The 19572-nt window shown below is 40.5% G+C and overlaps 1 protein-coding gene across 2 annotated transcripts; it reads right to left on the bottom strand.

Moving 5' to 3' along the window:
* Positions 1-1555: 1555 nt before the first annotated feature.
* Positions 1556-19282, bottom strand: SLC35E3 (solute carrier family 35 member E3). 2 transcript variants are annotated; one of them, XM_004479194.3, is made up of 5 exons: positions 18636-19282; positions 17663-17773; positions 13650-13808; positions 9507-9589; positions 1556-4215 (listed from the first exon to the last, which is right to left on the bottom strand). In XM_004479194.3, the coding sequence occupies exons 1-5, from the start codon at positions 19035-19037 to the stop codon at positions 4029-4031; spliced, it is 942 nt and encodes a 313-aa protein (XP_004479251.1). In that variant the 5' UTR covers positions 19038-19282; the 3' UTR covers positions 1556-4028. The 2 variants fall into 2 exon arrangements, with proteins under 2 accessions (XP_004479251.1, XP_004479252.1); XM_004479195.3 differs by lacking the exon at positions 17663-17773 and having other exon boundaries at positions 18636-19254.
* Between the last annotated feature and the right edge of the window lie 290 nt (positions 19283-19572).

Here is a 19572-nt window from a genome sequence, read left to right as displayed (position 1 = left end):
CACTTCAATCTAATTTTTGCTTCCATTACTCCACTGTAGGAGCCCTTACTAAGGTCAACAATTAATCTGCCAAAAAATCCAATGGTTATTTTTCTGTCCTTGTATAACTTGACCTGTTAGCAATATTGGCACATTTGTCCACCCTCTCTCCCATTTTATCAGTGTCCTAATTTTCCTGTTTGTTCTTTCTCAGTTTTCTTTGCAGAATTATCTTCCTCTACTCAACTAGAACATACTAGAATTCCTCAGGGTTCAGTTGTAGACTGTCTTTTTGCTTTATACTATCTTCCTAGGCAAGTTCACCCTGGTCTATAATTTGATCCTTATCAGGCATACTACTCCACTCCAACTAAAAAATGTCATGAGTTCTAGACCTGTGTATTTATCATTTGATCAAAATCTCTAATTGAATGTTTCAGATTCCTCAAAACGAAGGTGGCTATATATGAACTCGCAGTCTTTCTCTTCTCCACCCCACTCCCAAACCCGTCCACTTCTTGTTTCCTGTCTTAGGGAAAAGGCACCGTTCTATCAAGCTGTGTAAATCAGACACCTAAGTGGTATTCATGACTTGACTCCCTCCCATGTCCTTCCACCTGCATCCACTTTAAGTCCAGGTGACTCTACCTACAAATATCTTCTAGCTCTATCCACTTCTGTCATCTTACCACCACCATCCCTCTAAGCTACCATCATCTCTCACTGCAATTGTCTCTCAGCTGGTCTCTGAGAATCTCTCTGGTTCTTCTTCGTTTGTTTCAGAACAAAGTTGACTGTGGCCATCCGTTGTTAGACCCTTAACAGATCTCTTTTCAACTTATTAAAATAAGGATGAAGGTTCTTAACACAGCTTATGAAGCCTACAATTGGAGACTTGCCTACCTTGCCCATTTCAGCTCACACCATATTCTGCAACCTAGCCTACCCCAAAAATCCGGCCTCTATGCTCTATCCCTTTTTGCAGTTCTTTAAATTCATCATGATCCTTCCAACCAACAAGTCTGTATGTGCTATTCCAGAATGCAATGCCCTCCGTTTGCCTAGTCAATTTCTATTTATCTTTCGGTTTTTGAGCCAGTCATCCTTTCCTCATGGACACCTTCCCCAAGTGTCAAGCCTGAGCCAGATTCCTTTGTTACATGCTTCCTCTCAGTGCTTACCTAAGTTTGTAAATATGAACTCACTTTATTTTTGTTTAATTAATGTCTATATTTCCTGCTAGCCAGAATTTTCTGATGATCATAAGGAACAAAACATAGGGATATGTCTTTGCATAAAATTGTATCTACAGTGCTTAGCTCAATATATCTTTGTTAAATGAATGAAATTATCGTTGTATTCTTGATGCTAGCAGGTATAATCCATTTGAAATTTGAACAGAAACAGAAAAATGTATTTAATAAATCTGGTCTCTATTCTTTTAATCAGAATTTCATCTTTAACTATTCCACATATTCATTCACCCAACGATTTACTAACGATGAGAATGTGAAATGCTTGATTAATGGTGTGCTTTTAAATAATAATAAGAAAATGACATCAGGCTTAAAATAGCAAGGTTTAAAATAATGGTTTTATTTGTAACAGATAAAAACTGAAGTTCAGTCATTTAATATAGACTAAAAAATAAGTCCAGTTATATCAATAACAAAAGGATGGCATGTTTTCTTCAGCAGCACTTCGTTTCTGGCTTGTCTCTGTTGTTGGTCCCGGTCATCTGTTGCATTTCCCGACCCCCGCAGGAATTTTCTTTTCAAAGGGATAATTACCTTCAGGACAACAAATGCTCACCAGACTCTAATTCCAGCAGTAGACATTTTGTTCATTTACAGGTATGTGGCTCCACCTTGTCCAGGCGCCAACCTTCCTACTGCATTCCTATTGACATTTATTTGACAGTCCTTTATTATGGACTCCCAAATGGCCCCGAGTTTTAAAATTCACAGTTAATAATTTGTACACGAGTACAGCTCCACTGTTCTCAGTCACATAATCCTCATTGTACTGAAGTACTTTTCTCCAGTTTTTGTAAGACAATTATGTTTATTTAAACATACACAGAGTATGTGCTTAGAAAAGCATAATACCCAAAGCTCACCAGGTAAAGCAAATTGCTTTTTACTTCTTATTAGCACAATAAAACCGTATCTTTGTAAACTGAGTAGAACCAAAGAGTATTTAAAACAAAAACAGAAAATCATACATACTCATACAACAGTTTGACCGATAAATTGAAATTCTGTCAAAATAGATTATCAGTGAGGTACTTCATTCAGGTAGGCCAGAAAAAAAATCCAAAAGGTATATTTTATACACATGGCTCTGTATCCTGTTAAAAATTGTCTTCTCACTTGAAGATTATAAAAAATATTTAGGAAAGACAGATTACAAGAAGGATGGTCTATCTTAGTCAATTTGTTGGGAGAGATTATCAACTCTTTTTAATGCTCAAATATCAAGACGCTGGAAAGGAGAAATGGATTTTGCAATTAAATATATGGCACTACACTTCCTTAAGTTGAAATCATGTTGTTTTAGTTTCCGTGGCTGCTGAAACAAATACCATGCAATGGGTTGGTTTAAACAATGGGAATTTATTAGCTCATGGTTTTGAGGCTAAGAGAAAGTCCAAATCAAGGGGTCATCAAGGTAATGCTTTCATCCCAAACTCTGGAGGACTGGGGTTGGCTGCCAGTGATCCTGGGTCCTGGCCTCTCTGTCGCATGCCAATGCACATGGCAGCCTGTTCTGTCTCTCCCTTCTCTTCTGGATTCAGTTGATCTTCAGCTCCATGTTCCCCCTGGCTTTCCCTGCGTGTGAATTTCATTCTGCTTATAATGGACTCCAGTAACAGGCTTAAGAACATCTTGATTGAAGTGGCACACTTCAACTGGAGTAGGCTTATCAAAAGGTCCACACCCACAGGAATGGATTAAGTTTAGGACATTCTTTTCTGGAGCACATACACTCCAGACCACCACACAATTTTTGAAAACTATCCCTATAAAAACTCATGGAACTAGTTAAATATTGGCCATCTACTTCTCTTTCAAATCTTGACTCATAATTTCACCAAGTTTCTGCTTAGTGTTTACATAGCACTTGCCCTGACTTGCTGCAAAAGATTTTTCCTCAGCCACCTTAGAAAGAAACTTCAAATCCCTAAATGCCAAAGAAAATTCTAAGGATGCGTCAAAGGAAAGAGGTGGGAAGTGATGGCAGGAGATGGTATGAAGAAATAACCAATGTGAAATGCTCAGGAATCTGGGAAAGCAGTGCCAGATAACAGGAAGCCCAATCAGTTTCATTTATAGGCTTGCCTTTGAGCCATTTAAACATGAGATTATTTTGGTTCTGAATTCCATACATAGGTTCTAGAGTTCATTGAAAGCTCAAAAACAAATATCTATAAAAACACTCTTTTTTGGTAACATATCACCTGTTACATCAATGTTCTACCAGAAAAAGAGAACTTTTAAGATGGATTTTATCTTATTTGTCATCTTCATTATACTTTACTTTCTATAAATGAAATAATTGGGAAGTTCAATGAAACCCACGAAAATAGAAATGCTAGATTTAAGTTCTGACTTGAACACTGTGGCCAAAATTATAACCATCTACTAGCAAGTAGAGGAGTTCAATGTGTCCTTCCTTAAAAGAATAGGAACATTTTAAAAACTGCAACTTTGGTAGCAGAGTAATACTAAACCCTCTGTCATTAGTACAGAATTTTAAATTTTCATGTTCTTAAATTTAGTATAACCAAACCATCCTACAGACTTCATAAAATAATCTTTGAAAAGATGTATGAAATACTTTTGTTTTGAGAATTTAAGTTTTTTTTAAAAAGGTACTCTAAAAAGGAAGGTTGTATTTATGCATAAAATTTTCTTTGTGTTACCTGCAAGTCATCGTTCAATCAGTTTTGTACTATATGCTTTTTTGCTTCTTTGAAAGTAAGTTGCACACTGAACAATATTTTTTTGTCTTCTTGGGGCAACTTCCTTTTCTCCACAAAAACCTGATTAAGGACATTGTACCAATTTACTTTTACTTCCTTCTTGTTCACTGAGTTTAAAATGGGTATAGGCAAGAATGCCAAACAAAGTACATACAATGCCAAGGCCCTGGTTAATTGATAGCGGGTCCTTTAGTAGAACATATCCTCCAAATAATGTGATGCAGAACTTCAAGTGTCCAAACATGTTGTAGCTGAGGTTTTTGGATAAGGACAGAAAGGAGTGACACGTGAAATGGTACATTCACACCCATGCGTGTACACACACACACAGAAAAATCAAAGGCTGAAAAGAACTGTGTAAAACTAGGCTGAACAGCAGCTACGTCATCTGTGAAGAACAGGAATCTCAGGGAAGTGCTGGATCCATCCCAGTTTCTTCAGGCAGGTTTTAGCAATTAAATAGTGACAGGAGACTGCCTCAACTGTTCCTTTTAAGACCACTCCGGAGAAGGGAAAGGGGGCTACGACAAAGGATGGGGAATAAATTCAGAACAAGGGTGCAAAGAAGATATTTTATACAACAATTTCTGATTTGTTTTACGCTGGCATTTCTAATACACTTATCTTGGCGAATGCGGTGCCATGTGTCAGGTATCAGAAAGCAAGCTCAATTTAAACACATCCCGTATGCTCAAGTTTAGAAGGAAAAGGGAGTGAGGAAGAGGAAGCAATACTGAGCACCGACTGCATGCCAGGCACTGTGCCAGGTACTTTCTAAAATATCATCTTATTTAAACACCACATTTACCTTTCCTGCAGTACCACTCTTCGTATTTAATAATTGTAGGGGCTCAGGGATTTTAAGGAACTTTTCCCAGATCACAACAGTTACTAAAAGGCAGACTGGGGTCCAAACAGATGGGTCTATCTAACTCCAAAGGCCATGCTCTATTCCAGTTTAGGGCCAGTAACTCCCTGCTGGGTTTCTCCAAATCACTGTTTTTTTAAAAAACTAACTAAACACACACACCCTTACACATGCACATACATGTGCATGCACATACAGGTTTCCTTTAGAAATTACTCTTTTGCCATATTTTAAATATATAATTTTTCCCATATAAATTAGTACTTTATTGTTTTTCAGGTATGTGTATCCCCATATACTCTTCCCAATAACAACTTTAGAAATAGCTACCACTCTGTGTCTCAGTTTCCTCATCTGTAAAATGGAGACAAAATAGTACCTGCCTCACAGGATAATTGTCAGGATTAATGAATTAATATCTGCAAAGTGCCCAGCATATAGTAAGCACCATATTTATTAGCTATAATAGCTATTCATAGCACTATTAAGCATAATAAACATCTATTAGGTGCTTGACACACATTGTATCAAGTCCTCACAACAACCCAACACAGTAGATATCATTTTCCCCATTTTACAAGTGATCCAAGTGAGGCCCTGAGAGCTCCCACAACTTGCTTAGGCCCACAGGTAGGGGCAGAGCTACAATTCTCACCTGAATCTGTCTGACCTCTAAGCTCAGGTTCTTTCCTCTGGTCTAAGCCAGTCAACTAAGCCATCTGGAAGCTTCTGCTGGGCATTAGTAGCACTTCAGGAGAACACTGGCTGTGTCACTGGGGAAACCTGTGCTTGTTTGACCCAACAGAGGGGATTTCCAGAAAGAAAGAGGATCTGTGGAAGGATGCTAAGTATAATCATAATAAAATATGCTTTATTTTCAGTTATCATTTATCTGCAAATATACTGGCTCCTACCACTTTAGCTTTAAATTTCTTACTCTTCAGCCTCTCTTTTTAACAAGTTAATGATCTGGGAAGTAGATGTGGCTCAAGTGATTGAGCTCCTGCCCACCACATGGGAGGTCCCAGGTTTGGTTCCTTGTGCCTCCTGGAGAAGAAGAACAAGACAGTGTGTTGGGCAGGCACAGCAACCTGATGCAACAAGGAGACACAAAGAGGAAAGACGATGAGAGGCACAACAAAGCAGGCAGGTGAGATGACTCAAGCAATTGGGCACCTCCCTCCCATATGGAAGGTCCCAGGTCAGTTCCTGGTGCCTCCCAAAGAAAAGACAAGCAGACACAGAAAGCACACAGCGAATGGACACAGAGAGCAGACAGCGAGCACAAACGACCAGGGGGGTGGGGGAGGGGGAATAAATGAAAAATAAATCTTTAAAAAAGAAGTTAATGATCATTAAAGACATGTATTTTAGAGAGAAGGTACATTAAAGAAACTGTTCAGTGAATCCTTTTTGAAATAATAATAACAAAGTGTCTTCACTTGATATTTCCAATTCCTCTCTTCCAGTTCTCCACTCCACACCAATTAGGATTTCATCCCCTACACTCAGACTGCACTTTTCAAAATCATCAACCTCCACCTTACCAAACTCCATAATTAACTACCCAGTCTTCTCATACTTGACCTGTCAGCGGCATTTGACAGTTGATTACTGTCTGCCTTGGAATACTTTCATCATTTGTTTCTACACCACTCTCCTGTTTCTGCCTCTCATTGTGCTTTCTCAGTCCTTTTGCCTACTCCCTCCTCATCTCTCTGAACTCTAAACATTGAGGGGAGCAGACGTGGCTCAAAGCAGTTGAGTGCCTGCTTCCCACAAGGGAGGTCCCGGGTTTGGTTCCCAGTGCCTCCTAAAAACAAACAAACAAAAAACAAACAGCAAACAGACCGAAAAAACAACAACTCGGGAGCCAATGCACTCTGTGGTTGAGCACTGGCTTCCCATATATGAGGTCTCGGGTTCAATCTCTAGCCCCAGTAACTAAAAAAAAAAAAAAAAAAAAAAAAAAAATTGAAATGACCCAGAACTCAGTATTTGGATGTCTTCTACTTGTTTGCTTAGTAATCTCAACCCATCTCACTGCTTTAAACCACATCTACATACCAGTGACACCCTCTGGAATGTCTTTAGCCCAGACTTCGTCCCTGAATTACCAGGCTTGTTTATCCAAATGCCTGCTCATACCTCCACCTCAATGTCAAGCAGGCCACTCATACTTAACATGTCCTACTTCAGCTGATGGAAATTCCATTCTACCAGATGCTCAGCCCAAAGACATTGTGAGTTGGGAAGAAGATGTGGCTCAAGCAGCTGGGCACCTGTCTACCACATGGGAAGTCATGGGTTCAGTTCCCACGGTCTCCTAAAGAAGACAAGCAAGTCAGCAAGCTGACATGATGGACTGGCTCAGCAAGTGTATGCAACAAGATGACACAATGAAGAGACACAACAAGGATTCACAATAAGAGGCACAACAAGCAGGAGCAGAAGTGGCTCAAGCCATTGGGCACCACCTTTCCACAAGGGAGGTCCCTGGTTCAGCTCCACATGTCTCCCAAAAAGAAGACAAGCACACAGTGAATGACATAGAGAGCAGACAGCAAATGCAAAAAAAAAAAAACAACAACGGGGGTGGGGGTGGGGCGTTAGAGAGATAAATAAATAAAATAAATCTTTAAAAAAAAAAAACCACTGTGAGTCAACCTTGTGGACTATCCTCTACATTCAACTTGTCAGCCAGTCCTGTTGGCTGCCCTTGAAAACAGATGCAGATCCCGAATCTTATCACTTCTCACTGTATCCACTGCTAGTGTCCTGATACAGACCATCCTTTATAATTTCTCATCTTAGATACAGTAGTAGCCTCCCAACTGGTCTCCTTGCTCCCTTGCCTCTTTTAGTCCCATGGGTCTCCAGCAGGGGAGATTTTGTCATAACTGGAGAAGGAGGACTGTTGGCATCTAGTGGGTAGAGGTCAGGGACACTATGAAACATCCTACGATGTACAGGACAGGCCTCCGCCACAAAGAATTACCTGGCCCAAAAGGTCAATAGTGCTGAAGTTTAGAAGCCCTGTTTTAGTCTATTCCCAGCACAGGAGCCAGAGTGATCCTATTAAGACATAAGATTATGTCCCTTCCAGACTCAAAACTGCAATGGCTTCCCATCTCACTTAGAGTATCATACTCACACAAAAGCTCTGCTCAGTCTCATTCCCTCTTACCTCTTAGGAGTCCCACTATACATGTTCTCCTCTCTGCTTATCCTGCTCCAACCACACAGCTTCCTTGTTCCCAGGGCCTCTCACCTGCTGTTCCCTCAGCCTGCAGAGCTCTTCCCCAGATCTCCGTGTAGTATCCTCACTTCCGTCAGGTCTTTCTTCAGAAGTCCATTTCCCAGTGAGGCCTTTCTGCCTACCAAACCTAAAATTTCAATCCTGCCCCAACATTTCATATCCTCCTCCCTGCTTTAATGTTTTCTCCTTGGCACTTATCACTATCTAATACTGTATGTGTCTGGGTGTACTTATTGGTTCATTTATTCATTTTTATTGGTTATAGTCTGTTATCCTCAAAAGAATTTTTTTAAGAAAGTCCAGAGGTTGAACCCAGGACTTCGTATATGGGAAGCAGGTGCTCTACCACTGAGCTACATCTGCTCCCCAATGAGAGTTGGTTGTTTCATTTGTCTAATTTATTTTGTCTTTTAGGAGGTATTGGGGATCAAATCTGGAACCTCATACACGGGAAGCAGGTGCTCAACCATTTGGGCTATATCTGCTCCCACCTCAAAAGAATTTGAGCGCCTCAAAAGATTTCTATTTGGTGCACTATTGTATCTCCAGCCCCTGACAAATAGGTGTTCAGTAAATAATCATTTATTAAATCAATGAATGGTTTACGGTGGGTAGTCAATAAATATCTGTGAATGAATGAATGTGTTCTTAAACGGAGCACATCCTTGGATGCTTTGATTTGGCAGAGTAGAGGACAAGTTCCAGGACTAGACTGCATGGGTTCAAGTCTGGATGCTAGAGTGCTGTGACCATAAGTGAGTTATTTAAACTCTCTGGGCCTATGTTTTCTCCACTGTAAAATAAAATGACAGCATTTACCTTACAAGGCTGTGAGAATTAAATGGCCTGATATATTAAAAAGTATTTAGAACAGTGCCTGGCATAAAATAAACATTAAGTTTAGGTTGCTTTTTAAAAGATACATTATCTTCATCATTGTTGTTTATTGGTAGATGGCAAATATGCCTCTTATTTACTTTGGCATTTCACCCTTCACTCAAACAACAATGGCTTGAAAATATCTTTTGTTATTTGGATTAACCACACCTTTGCTTTATTACTATAGACACTGCAACTTGATTAAAAACTCAAGCCTCCACCCCCACTATTCACCCAACAATATTTATTTAACCCATGCAAGGAATGGTGTTCCACATTAATTTTTTTTAAGGGAAAAGGTGATCTATTATGTCAGAAAATTAAAAAACACAAGCCAGAGAGCAAATGTGTGTCTCCTGTTAATATTTCTTTAAATTTCCATAGACTCTAATGTGGAAAGATAGAGTAAACAACTAAAAATAACCCACTCTACTCAATTTTGGCCATGTGGTAGTTAGTGTAGGACTCAAATAAGGTAGGAATGAGACAGAGCTTTGGAAAGTATAAAAGAGCAGAAGTTATTATGAAAAGGATACGTGACTGGTGAAGTGTTCCCAATGATCCAGTAAATTGATAAGTTCACCATGAAAGCTATCACTCCAGATAGCAGCACCATAAGCTACAAATAAACCAAAAGAATCATTAATACAAAGCAGCTGCCATCATTATAATCATCAAGCAAAAATACACTTCATTAATTATATTTAGAAACTCCTATCAATGATTAAGAACAAGATAAAAAAGGAAGAAAAATTTGGGAGGGATGACAAAAATTGAGGGTGAAAGAGCAAAATGACTAGTATTCAGAAATTAATTTTGTCTGCCAGGATCAACGGAAAACTCTGCAATATCTTGTCTCCTGATTAAAAATTTCAAGTTTCAGTCTTCTTACCCATCAGAGGCAAAAATATCATGTAAGAAATTCTTATTAGAAAAGCAATATAAATGCATTATAGAAAAATCATAAAATAAAACAAGCAAAAAAAAAAAAGGAATTCCCAACCACCACCTCTGTTAATAACCCCTCAGCATATATCCTTACAGATCTTTTTTCTATTGAATTGTTCACTATTATTCTTATTCAAATTAAACCAATACGCATTCCTTGGCTATCTACAAAACCGACCAGGCCTTGCAAGGAACACAATATGTACAAGGTTCTTACCCTCAGAGAGCTTATAAACCACTTGAGGCCACAATTAAAGTCATGATAATATTAGCTTACATTTCCATAGTGCTGGCTATGTGTCAAGAATTGCTCTAAGCACTTTCTTTACACAGACTCATTTAATCCCCACAACACCCATGAGGTAGTTAAATGTTACTATATCCCCTTTTCTCACAGATGAGAAAACAGAGCACAGAGAGGTAAAATAATCTGTCTGAGGTCACATGGCTAGTGAGCGGCAGGGCTGAGATTTAAACCCAGGCAGTCTGGTTCTGCAGACCACGTTCCTAACTGCTCTGCTCTGCTGCGTCTCGACCACATGAAAGGGAGTGCACAACGCAAACTGACAGCTCAGGCGGTGAAAGAACATGAGCTGAGTTTTACAATATTAACAGCCCAAACATATGGAACGGACCATAGGTTCTCTAGGAATCTCGAGGTAGGTCACTTTGTGCTGGAAGAGAAGGAAAAGTCTTTGGAGCTCAAAGTGCATATAGGTTAAAGACAGAGAGAGGGCAGGTTCCAAGCAGGGGAACGGCAGGGGCCAGAGCGTGGAGATATTCAAGCTCAAAGTGTGCTCATGGGAAAGCGAATAAACCACCTTGGCAGGTATGGGAGCAAAGTGGGCTGCACCACTGCGCACACACACAATGCTGTGTTCACACCTATGCCACTGTTGTAAAAGTTATGAAATTATTTTCTACTTCTGAAGAACCAGAATTTAGACAAAATAGTCATTGTGATTTGAATTATTAAGAAGTTACAGTTTCAAAGAAAATGCCTTATTTCAAAATGCTTTCCTAATCACATTGAGTCTTTATCAGTTTTAAAATCAGTGCTGCCAGCCTTAAAAGGATTAAAGGAGTTGGGTCAGTGTCCAATTTAGGTAACTACAGTAATACCTCACTTGCTTTGCAACTGTGAGGTCCATTAAATATTCAACCAAGAGAAACTTGCTCCTTAAAGTTGTTTTTGTTGTTTGTTTTTTTTAGGAGGTACCGGGGATTGAACCTAGGACCTCGTACATGGGAAGCAGGTGCTCAACCACTGAGCTACATACATCCATTCCCCAATGAAAGTTGTTTTTTTTGGTTGTTTGGTTGGTTGATTGGTTTTAGAAAGTACCCAAAGATTGAACCCAGGACCTTGTATATGGGAAACAGATGCTCAACCACTTGAGCTACATCTGCTCCCGAACTTCTTAAAGTTTTAAAGCTGTTTGCAGAAATACCAGTAAAACTTACTATTCTTAATTTTATTTTTTATTTATTTATTTAAAAAAATTTATTTCTCTCCCCTTCCCTGCCCCTCACCGCCCCCTCACCCAGTTGTCTGCTCTCTGTCCATTTGACGTGTGTTCTATGTCCGCTTGTATTCTTGTCAGCAGCCCTGGAAAGCTATGTTTTGTTGTGTCATCTTGCTGTGTCAGCTCTCCGTGTGTGCAGCACCATTCATTTCTGGGCAGGCTGCACTTTTTTTGCGCTGGGCGGCTCTCCTTACGGGGCGCACTCCTTGTGCATGGGGCTCCCCTATGCGGGGGACACCCCTGTGTGGCACAGCACTCCTTGCGCGCATCAGCACTGCACATGGGCCAGCTCCACACGGGTCAGGAGGCCCTGGGTTTGAACCTTTGACCTCCCATGTGGTAGGCAGATGTCCTATCCATTGGGCCAAGTCCGCTTCCCAACTATTCTTAATTTTATTACATAAAATATTTCCTGATGATTGGCCCATTATTTTTTTTTTAATGACATACTCTGTTTGGAAGCAGTGAAACCCTCTAGGGACACTAAGAAATGAGGGTGGCTTCCCTTACACTAAAAGTTCTCAGACTGCTATGCTCTTAGTTTCTTTGATGCTTTTAATGCCTTTCTGCTTTTTATTTAGAAATAATTTCAAACTTACAGGACAACTGAATAATACAAACCCATACAGAGATGCTTTTCTTTTTTCAAATATGCCAGAGGGCCTATTGTGAAAAGCCTCTCTCCTTCTAGTTTAAAGCATCTAAGTTGTAGTGGGTTCAAGACCAGGTAAGTAAGATGATTAGGACTTTGGTAAAATAAGAGGAAATATTTTATCTGCGTGATGGCTTAATGATTTCTACTCTGGAAAAGTCCATGGATTTGGCAACTATCAGTGTGCTCACAGGCAGCAGGGCAGGTGAGAATACAGACTTTGCAGCCAGAATGCATGGATTCAAATTCTGGCTCATCTTGGTCCAGTTACTTAACTTTCTCTCAGGTTCCCCATCAATAAAAATAGGGATAATGATAGTATCTACCTAATACGGTTGTTATGGGGATTAAATACATTAATATCTGTAAAGTGCTTAGAACAGTGCCTGAATCAGAGTAGGGGCTATATAGGTGTTGGATAAATTAATACCACCAACCTAACGGACATTCCTGTTGACTGTGTCCCAAGATTAAAGTTATGGAAAGCAGTAGGGGATTATACTTTCTAACTGAAAATGTCGCCAAAGTACACATATCATTGACCTGGCACTTCTGCTCCTGGGACCCTATTCCATTGAGAAAAAAGCCCCAGTACATGAGGACATATGTATAAGAATGTGTATTACAACACTGTTCATGAGTAGTCAAGAACCGGAAATAAAGCAAAGACACAAAGGAACTATTATTACACAGACTGAGAAGAATGATTTGGAGAGATTTTCATAATGTATTAAGTGAGGAAAGCAAGATACAGAATAGCATGTGTAATATGATCCCACTTTTTAAAAAGAAACAAATCCTTAATTTATGTACATGTACATGCATGTATGCTCATATGGGTATGTATAGCATGGAAAAAATTGGGAAGAACAAACACTAGAAAGTTAATATGACTTTATACTTCAGGAGACAGCAATTCGGTAATGGGATGTTAAAGCATGTATGGATCAGAGGGCTGGGGGAAAAGGAATCCAAGATAAAACTGGCACATATGATTCCATGTACCCAAAATCATATAAACACACACAAACATGCCCTGCGTGCACGTGTGCCAGTATGTGGGCGTGCATGTGTGCATTCAAAAGCGATCCGCAGAAAGATCATCACCAAAAGGGGAAAGGTGAGGCAGGATGCCAAGGGATCTCCTCTTTCTTTACATTTTTATGCATGTTCAAAATTCATACAATGAACATGTACCATTTATATAATTAAAACAAAACCAAGTTAGCTATATTTTCACTGTGAAAAAATAAAAACAATATCCCCAAATTATTAGTGGATGTGGTGTGGTGAGAACAGTAACCAGACATCAGAAGATCTGAATTTGAGTCCTGGTCTTGCCACTGACTAGCTGTCCCACCTTGGGCAAGTCTGTTAACCTTTCCGTGCCTCAGTTTCTTCATCTATAAAATAATCCTTACCAGGCCTTCCCCTTAAAGGGTGCATATGAAGATTAAACGTGAGAATGGATGTGAGATAATGCCTTGAAAAGTGAAAACTGGAGGCATTATTATTAAGCCATTTCTTAGACACCAAAATAATTAGAAACTTACCAAAGCAGAAACTGACCAGGGGCCAAATATTCCTCCTTCTCCAAACACTGGCTCGAAGAAGGGCACAATGACCAACAGCATGGCTGACGACATCGGTGCCTGGTAGTACAGCAGCTGCATTGAGTTTACTTGCAATTCATGCTGCTTGGCTCCTACCCACTGGAAATTAGGAGTTAAAACAAGTTAGGCAGAAAAGAATAGAAAAGAAATAGCATCACTTAAACAAAAGATGCAACTCTAAGCAAAAGATGGGAACATGGGGTAGGACTGGGAAAAGAGGAGACGGCTAATTACTCCACAAGATTTCAAAGATCTTAATAGATATTTATGCCCTTGGTTGACAGGAGCTCTATAAATTCAATTTCCGATCACCTATTTTCTTCCCAATTATAAAGAAAAGGGAAAAGTCCCCTCTTCCCTCCTGGTCCTAGTTCATGGGGAAAAGCAAATGCATATAGAGGCCCATAAACATCAGAGATTTTGGGGAAACGAGGTAGGGACAGAAATTTAGGTGTTATGTAGAATACAGATATGGCCCCAGACTTGATTTCTTTCTTTAAAAAAACGGCAAAAAAAGAAGATGATGACGATGATCACTGGGGGGTAGAGGGCAGGTTAATTAGAGACTGACAAGAACCTCAGGTATTCCAGGCTGGCAATGGGAGTGGCTAGAAAAGTATGTGAGGTGTTTTCTTCACTTCAGAAAACCCAACGAATGGTAGAAGGAATTTTTTTCTCTATGGATAACTTTTCTATGGGTAATGTCCTTACCCTACACTCAATATTCCTCTATAAATTAGGCAATCAAACCCTAAAATAGTGATATCACTCAGCAGAATCAATAGCTCAACACCTCAAATCCTGTCAGCCCTAAAAATGCTTCACAAATGGGACTGAGATGGAGGCTTTAAAGAAAGCTTAATGGATTGCATGAGTAATATCTGGCAAATACAATAAGGCTTTTGAATATCATCTCCTACATAGCTCTTTTTCCTGTAGGTCTGGGTATCCTGTTACATAGCCTCTGAGCCTGTAGAAATTCACCAAGACAAAAACAGAAAAGCAAGAAACTTAAAACACATCCCTAACGGCCTTCATGTAAGAGTTTCCTGTGGATCTAAAGGACAGAGAATCTATTCTCCGGTGCCTGCTCCTTGGGGAACAGCAGTGAGCATGAACAGAAGCGGAGAGCAGAGAGCATGTGCTCGGCTCTCCCTTTCCGCCAGCAGCCTCCCTGGACAGCTGCAGGCCCTGCCACAGATCCCGCCTGGGAGAGCTGCGAATCTCAGGGTCTCCACTGTCACTCACCGCAGTGTCGCCACCCTTCTAATCAAATTGCTCTTTCCAAGGGCACCATCACCTCCAACCGCCAGACCCAAAGGACTCTTCTCGGCCCCTTCCTGCTGGGCCTCTGCAGCACCTTGCAAATTTCTCTTGGAAGAACTTGACTTCTGGTTTGCACTCCCCACTCACTCACTCACCTCGTCCTTCACCTACTGTTTTGAAGGTAGATGTCTGGCCTTCCTCTTTTGTCTCCCTGACTAATTTCTTCTACTGTCTGCCGGCATCTCTGAAATCTCTATCACTTTCAGCTCCGGCCTGCTTCCTTAAGCATGCTTACACTCACATCTTCAACAGCCTGCTGATATCTTCACTTAGATTACCTGCAGGAACCTGTTTAAAATCAAGCTCGTTATTTCCATCACAAACAGCTCCACGTGTGACCTTCTACTAAGTAACGATGCCATCTCCCACAAGGTCACTCTCCACACTCTCACATTCAGTCAGGTCCTACAGTTTTCTCCAAAAGGTCTCGGAATCTGCTTTCACCTTCCTGTGTTCGCTATTACTCTCCTAGTTCAGGCTCTTCTTGCCTTCCCCTTGAGCCACAGAGAGCTTCCTAATGGCTCTGCTTGCTACCCTTTTCTTCCCTCTTCTATCCACCCTTCACTGCTACCAATTATTTTTCTGAAACACAGGAAATGACCAAGTTATGCTCCTACTAGACTCCCTTCCTGGTGCCTTCAAGCTAAAGAGCACACTTCCTTACCATGCGATATAACACTTCACCCTCCGTTCTCACCAACCCCTCACCCTTGTCTTTCCACAATGCTCGATACTCTTCCTCACCAAATACATCCAGTTCTCCAAAAACGCTCCATACTCTCTCACAAGAAAGACCTCAGCTCCTTCCTCTGCTAAGCAAAACCCTGTGTGTCCTCCAATTTAAATTGCCACCTTTTCCATAATGTCTTACCTCACCATCCCTCTTGTGGAACTGCCACTTCTTTCCCGGTGTTCCTCAGAACTTTCCTCACACCCTGAGGAATAATACTTGTGATTATCTGTGTACACTTGTACCTACAAGTGGATTATAGCTGCTCTTCGTCCTTCCAGCCTCAAAGGTGAGTATAAGACTTAGCACAAGAAATGTCTGCTGAATGAATGAATGAATGTGAACGCATCAACTGTGTCTCTATAACCACAGCTAATAGCTGATGACTCATCTTTTAACTCCTTTTAATGTTCTTAGCAGTATAAGAAATAACCTTAGAAATTATACCTAGAAAAAATGGGAAAATACAACTTTCTTTAAAAGGAATTTTTCAGGACCATACCCATTCTTTAACAGTATTTTACCATTTACTAATGAGAGAAAACTTTGCCCATTGAGTTAGTCACAATGATTCCTTGTGAACCTCACCTTTGATTCTAATCTACAGCAATTTTGAATCTCATGTGGACAGAAATGGTCATACTGACATGGACAGTGAGTACTCTGATTTAAGATTATATAAAGGAGTACAAGGAATTCTAATATTCAACAAATCAAATTTCTTGTTGTATTTGATAAATATTTAACCCATACTAGGCCCCAAAAAAATCATTTGGAAAAAAGGTAAGTAGGAATGTTTGCTAATATTTAGTGCGTCTGATAACAATCTGGTAAAACTGAAGCACATGCAAATAAAATGTTTGTAAAGCACAAAGCTGAATTTCCTCTGATGACTGTTGAAGCAAAAGACAGGATAGCATGGAATCAAGTGCCAAATCTGAGTGGGTACTCAAGCCTTTCATGCAGTGGTCTCTTTTAAATTTAAACTGCTTCTAAGCCACTTTATAACTACATTTATTTTTTGCAACAATGTTTCTCAAATGATCAATACCAGAAGGTTTAAGAAGCCAGGGTTGTAACTCCTAATCTTCACTACAAGAATGTCTTAATTTAAAATTATTGGATGCTTGTAAAGGGTAAAACTGGTTAAAATTTTACACATTTTGAGTCTGATTCCCCCATGCAGGCATAATCAGAATTTCCAGACCAAGGTTTTCAGTATAGAGAGAATACTGTTTCACTGTACCCTATATCAAGTTGTTTTCCCCCCCACTGTTTTAGAAAACAAAAAGCACACTTGTTGGTATTTTATGGTAATAAAGTAAGAAAATCCACAAATTTTTTATGAATGCCTGCTATAAGCAAGGCACTGTGCTTATACAAGAAGTGAAATACCCATTGTTATTTTTTAAATTCTATTAATATAGCCAAATTATTAGAAGCCAAATCACAAGTTGTAAGAGCAGCACATATTTTAAGGCAAAGATATATAAATCTGAAATTATCCTTCCCTGTTCAAATTTCTGGAAGTATACTCTTTCACAGTAATGTTATAATTAAAGAGTAAAATGATAAATATAACCAGCAAACTTAGTCTGCAAGTAAAAATCTTGCTATGCATTTTGTAAAGATTTCCCAGAAAAGTAATATAACTTTACTCCAAACTCAGACTCTTAAGCGTGGGCATTATACATTTACAAATGGGTAGGTATTTGGTGAGCATCATACACTCAAGTTTCTGTCTCTTTTCTTCCCTTCACCTTAGGTCAATTTATGCAGTTATGCTTTCTTCCCAACAGTCTATTGTCTCTATACTGTATTTTCTAAACCTTGGGATACAGCTTCAAAATTTATGATATCTGCTAAAAAGGCACATAAAGAAAAAAAAATTACCAACCACTTGATAAAGGGATGTAACTAAAACACCAAGGGCAGCAAACACCATTCCAAGGAAATTAAACTTCACATCGTAATAAGAATTTAGGATTACACCTAAAGTTATAGGAATCTGTAACGAAAAAGATGTAAATACTCAGATTAAATTCAAGAGATACAAATTTAGTATTCCTTTCACGGTGTTTCATAAGATTAAGCATAAACACATCATCGGTAAGCAACCAACCTTATTTTTTCATTTGAAAAACGGATTATTAATCCTATTGCCTTAAAGTGAAATATGATGATACTACATTGATGCCTATATTTAACTCCATTTTAAATTTAGAATAAAATAATAAATCAATGCATTGCAGTTTGCAAGAAGCAAATACCTAACGCTCACAGATGTGAGTAAATGGTTCCCAAAACCAGTGTTTCAAACAACATATAAATACAGATAAACATATAACCACAAAAGCATTAAGATGTTGAAAAATATTGTAAGTCACTAAATGCTAAATTTTAGTCCATCTTTTATTTAAAGACGCAGAAACCTCTGCAGACAGACATTCTGAGATTTATCTTTCGTGCTAAATCTTTTAACAGTTATATTATCATACATGGTTTGATTCCCTGAGGGGGGGAAGGGGCGTGTTTTTCAATTTAAGCTCAGACAGATCTTCTGACACATTGTAGTACCAACGCCCAATACAGCTCCCCCGACCACCCTCGCCGATCACAGCCTTTAAGGATTTTAATCAGTTACTAAAACTCGCCCAAGCACACCCTTCTGGGCTAATAGCCCAGCCAATCGCTAAGATCTATTTTTTCCACCTCCCCAAAATAAGAATGACGTTCACAAGCTAACGAATGACGATATGGATGTCAAGATGTTGGGAAAGAGCATGACGCAAGGTTAAAGAATGTGCATTCAAATTTCCCGGGGAGAAAGACCTTCCAGGAGATGGGCTTGGGCAACTGAAGCTACTCACCAGTGTGAGCTTTACTCTGGTGGAGAAGGTTTTCTTGTAGAAGAGAGTCTGAATAACTATGATCACCGGCGTGGTCATGGCCTTGGCTAACTGATAGGTGCCTATGGTGTTGTTCTGCAGGGAGAGGTTGGTGAAGACCACGAAGCCACAGAAGCTGAGGGCCAGCAGGAGGAGCTTGGAGGGTGGCAGACTTTTGGGAGCAAAGATGTCCAGCTTCTGGCAGATGTACAAGCCCAGCCAGGTGACCACGAAGTGCACCAGAGTAAGGCTCATGTTGGGAAAGCCATGGTGCACATAAATCCATTTGTTGAGGAACACGATGCTGATGGACACCAGCAAGTTGAGCAGGAGCCCGGCGGCGATGCGCCCGTTGCTCCGCACTCGGTCCGCGCACGATTCCATGATCCCAGCCGCCGGCCCAGGCGATCCCCGCGAGGCTGGGGTCCAGTTTGTGTCCCGCTGCCCTTCCCCTCGTCCGCCGCCTCCTCGCAGCCTCCGGCCTCACTGTCCTGCCGGGGAGAGGCTCGCACCCGTGGGCTCCGGGGCGGGCAGATGCACAGCCAGTACACACACGCCCCGCCTCCCGCAGCGCGGGTGGAGCCCCGGCGGCAAGTCCTCCGCGCTCCGCCTACCCTGCGCCCGCAGCCACGTGACTCGGGGCAGCCGCACTTCCGCCCTGTAGCAATGAGAGGCGGGTCCTCGCCCTTGCGCAGGCGCATTGGGCTCTGAGCGCAAAATCTTGTGTCCATGGTTACAAACTGGAACTGTCCGCTAACCCCTAAACCCTGGCTGGAGCCTCTGAGAAGCTCCCTTGGCTTTGACGTTCTTTCTTTGTCAGGTCTCCAGGCTTACTAGATAGACCGCTTCTCTCAAGCTTGTGGAGTGGGTTTTGCAGACATGTTTGGCTAATATTATCTGAGATAGATGATGAACAAAC

Source organism: Dasypus novemcinctus, chromosome 12, assembly GCF_030445035.2.
Source record: "Dasypus novemcinctus isolate mDasNov1 chromosome 12, mDasNov1.1.hap2, whole genome shotgun sequence".
NCBI lineage: Eukaryota > Metazoa > Chordata > Mammalia > Cingulata > Dasypodidae > Dasypus > Dasypus novemcinctus.
Note: the sequence above shows the minus strand (reverse complement) of the source record. Positions and strands in the feature narration are given on the sequence as shown.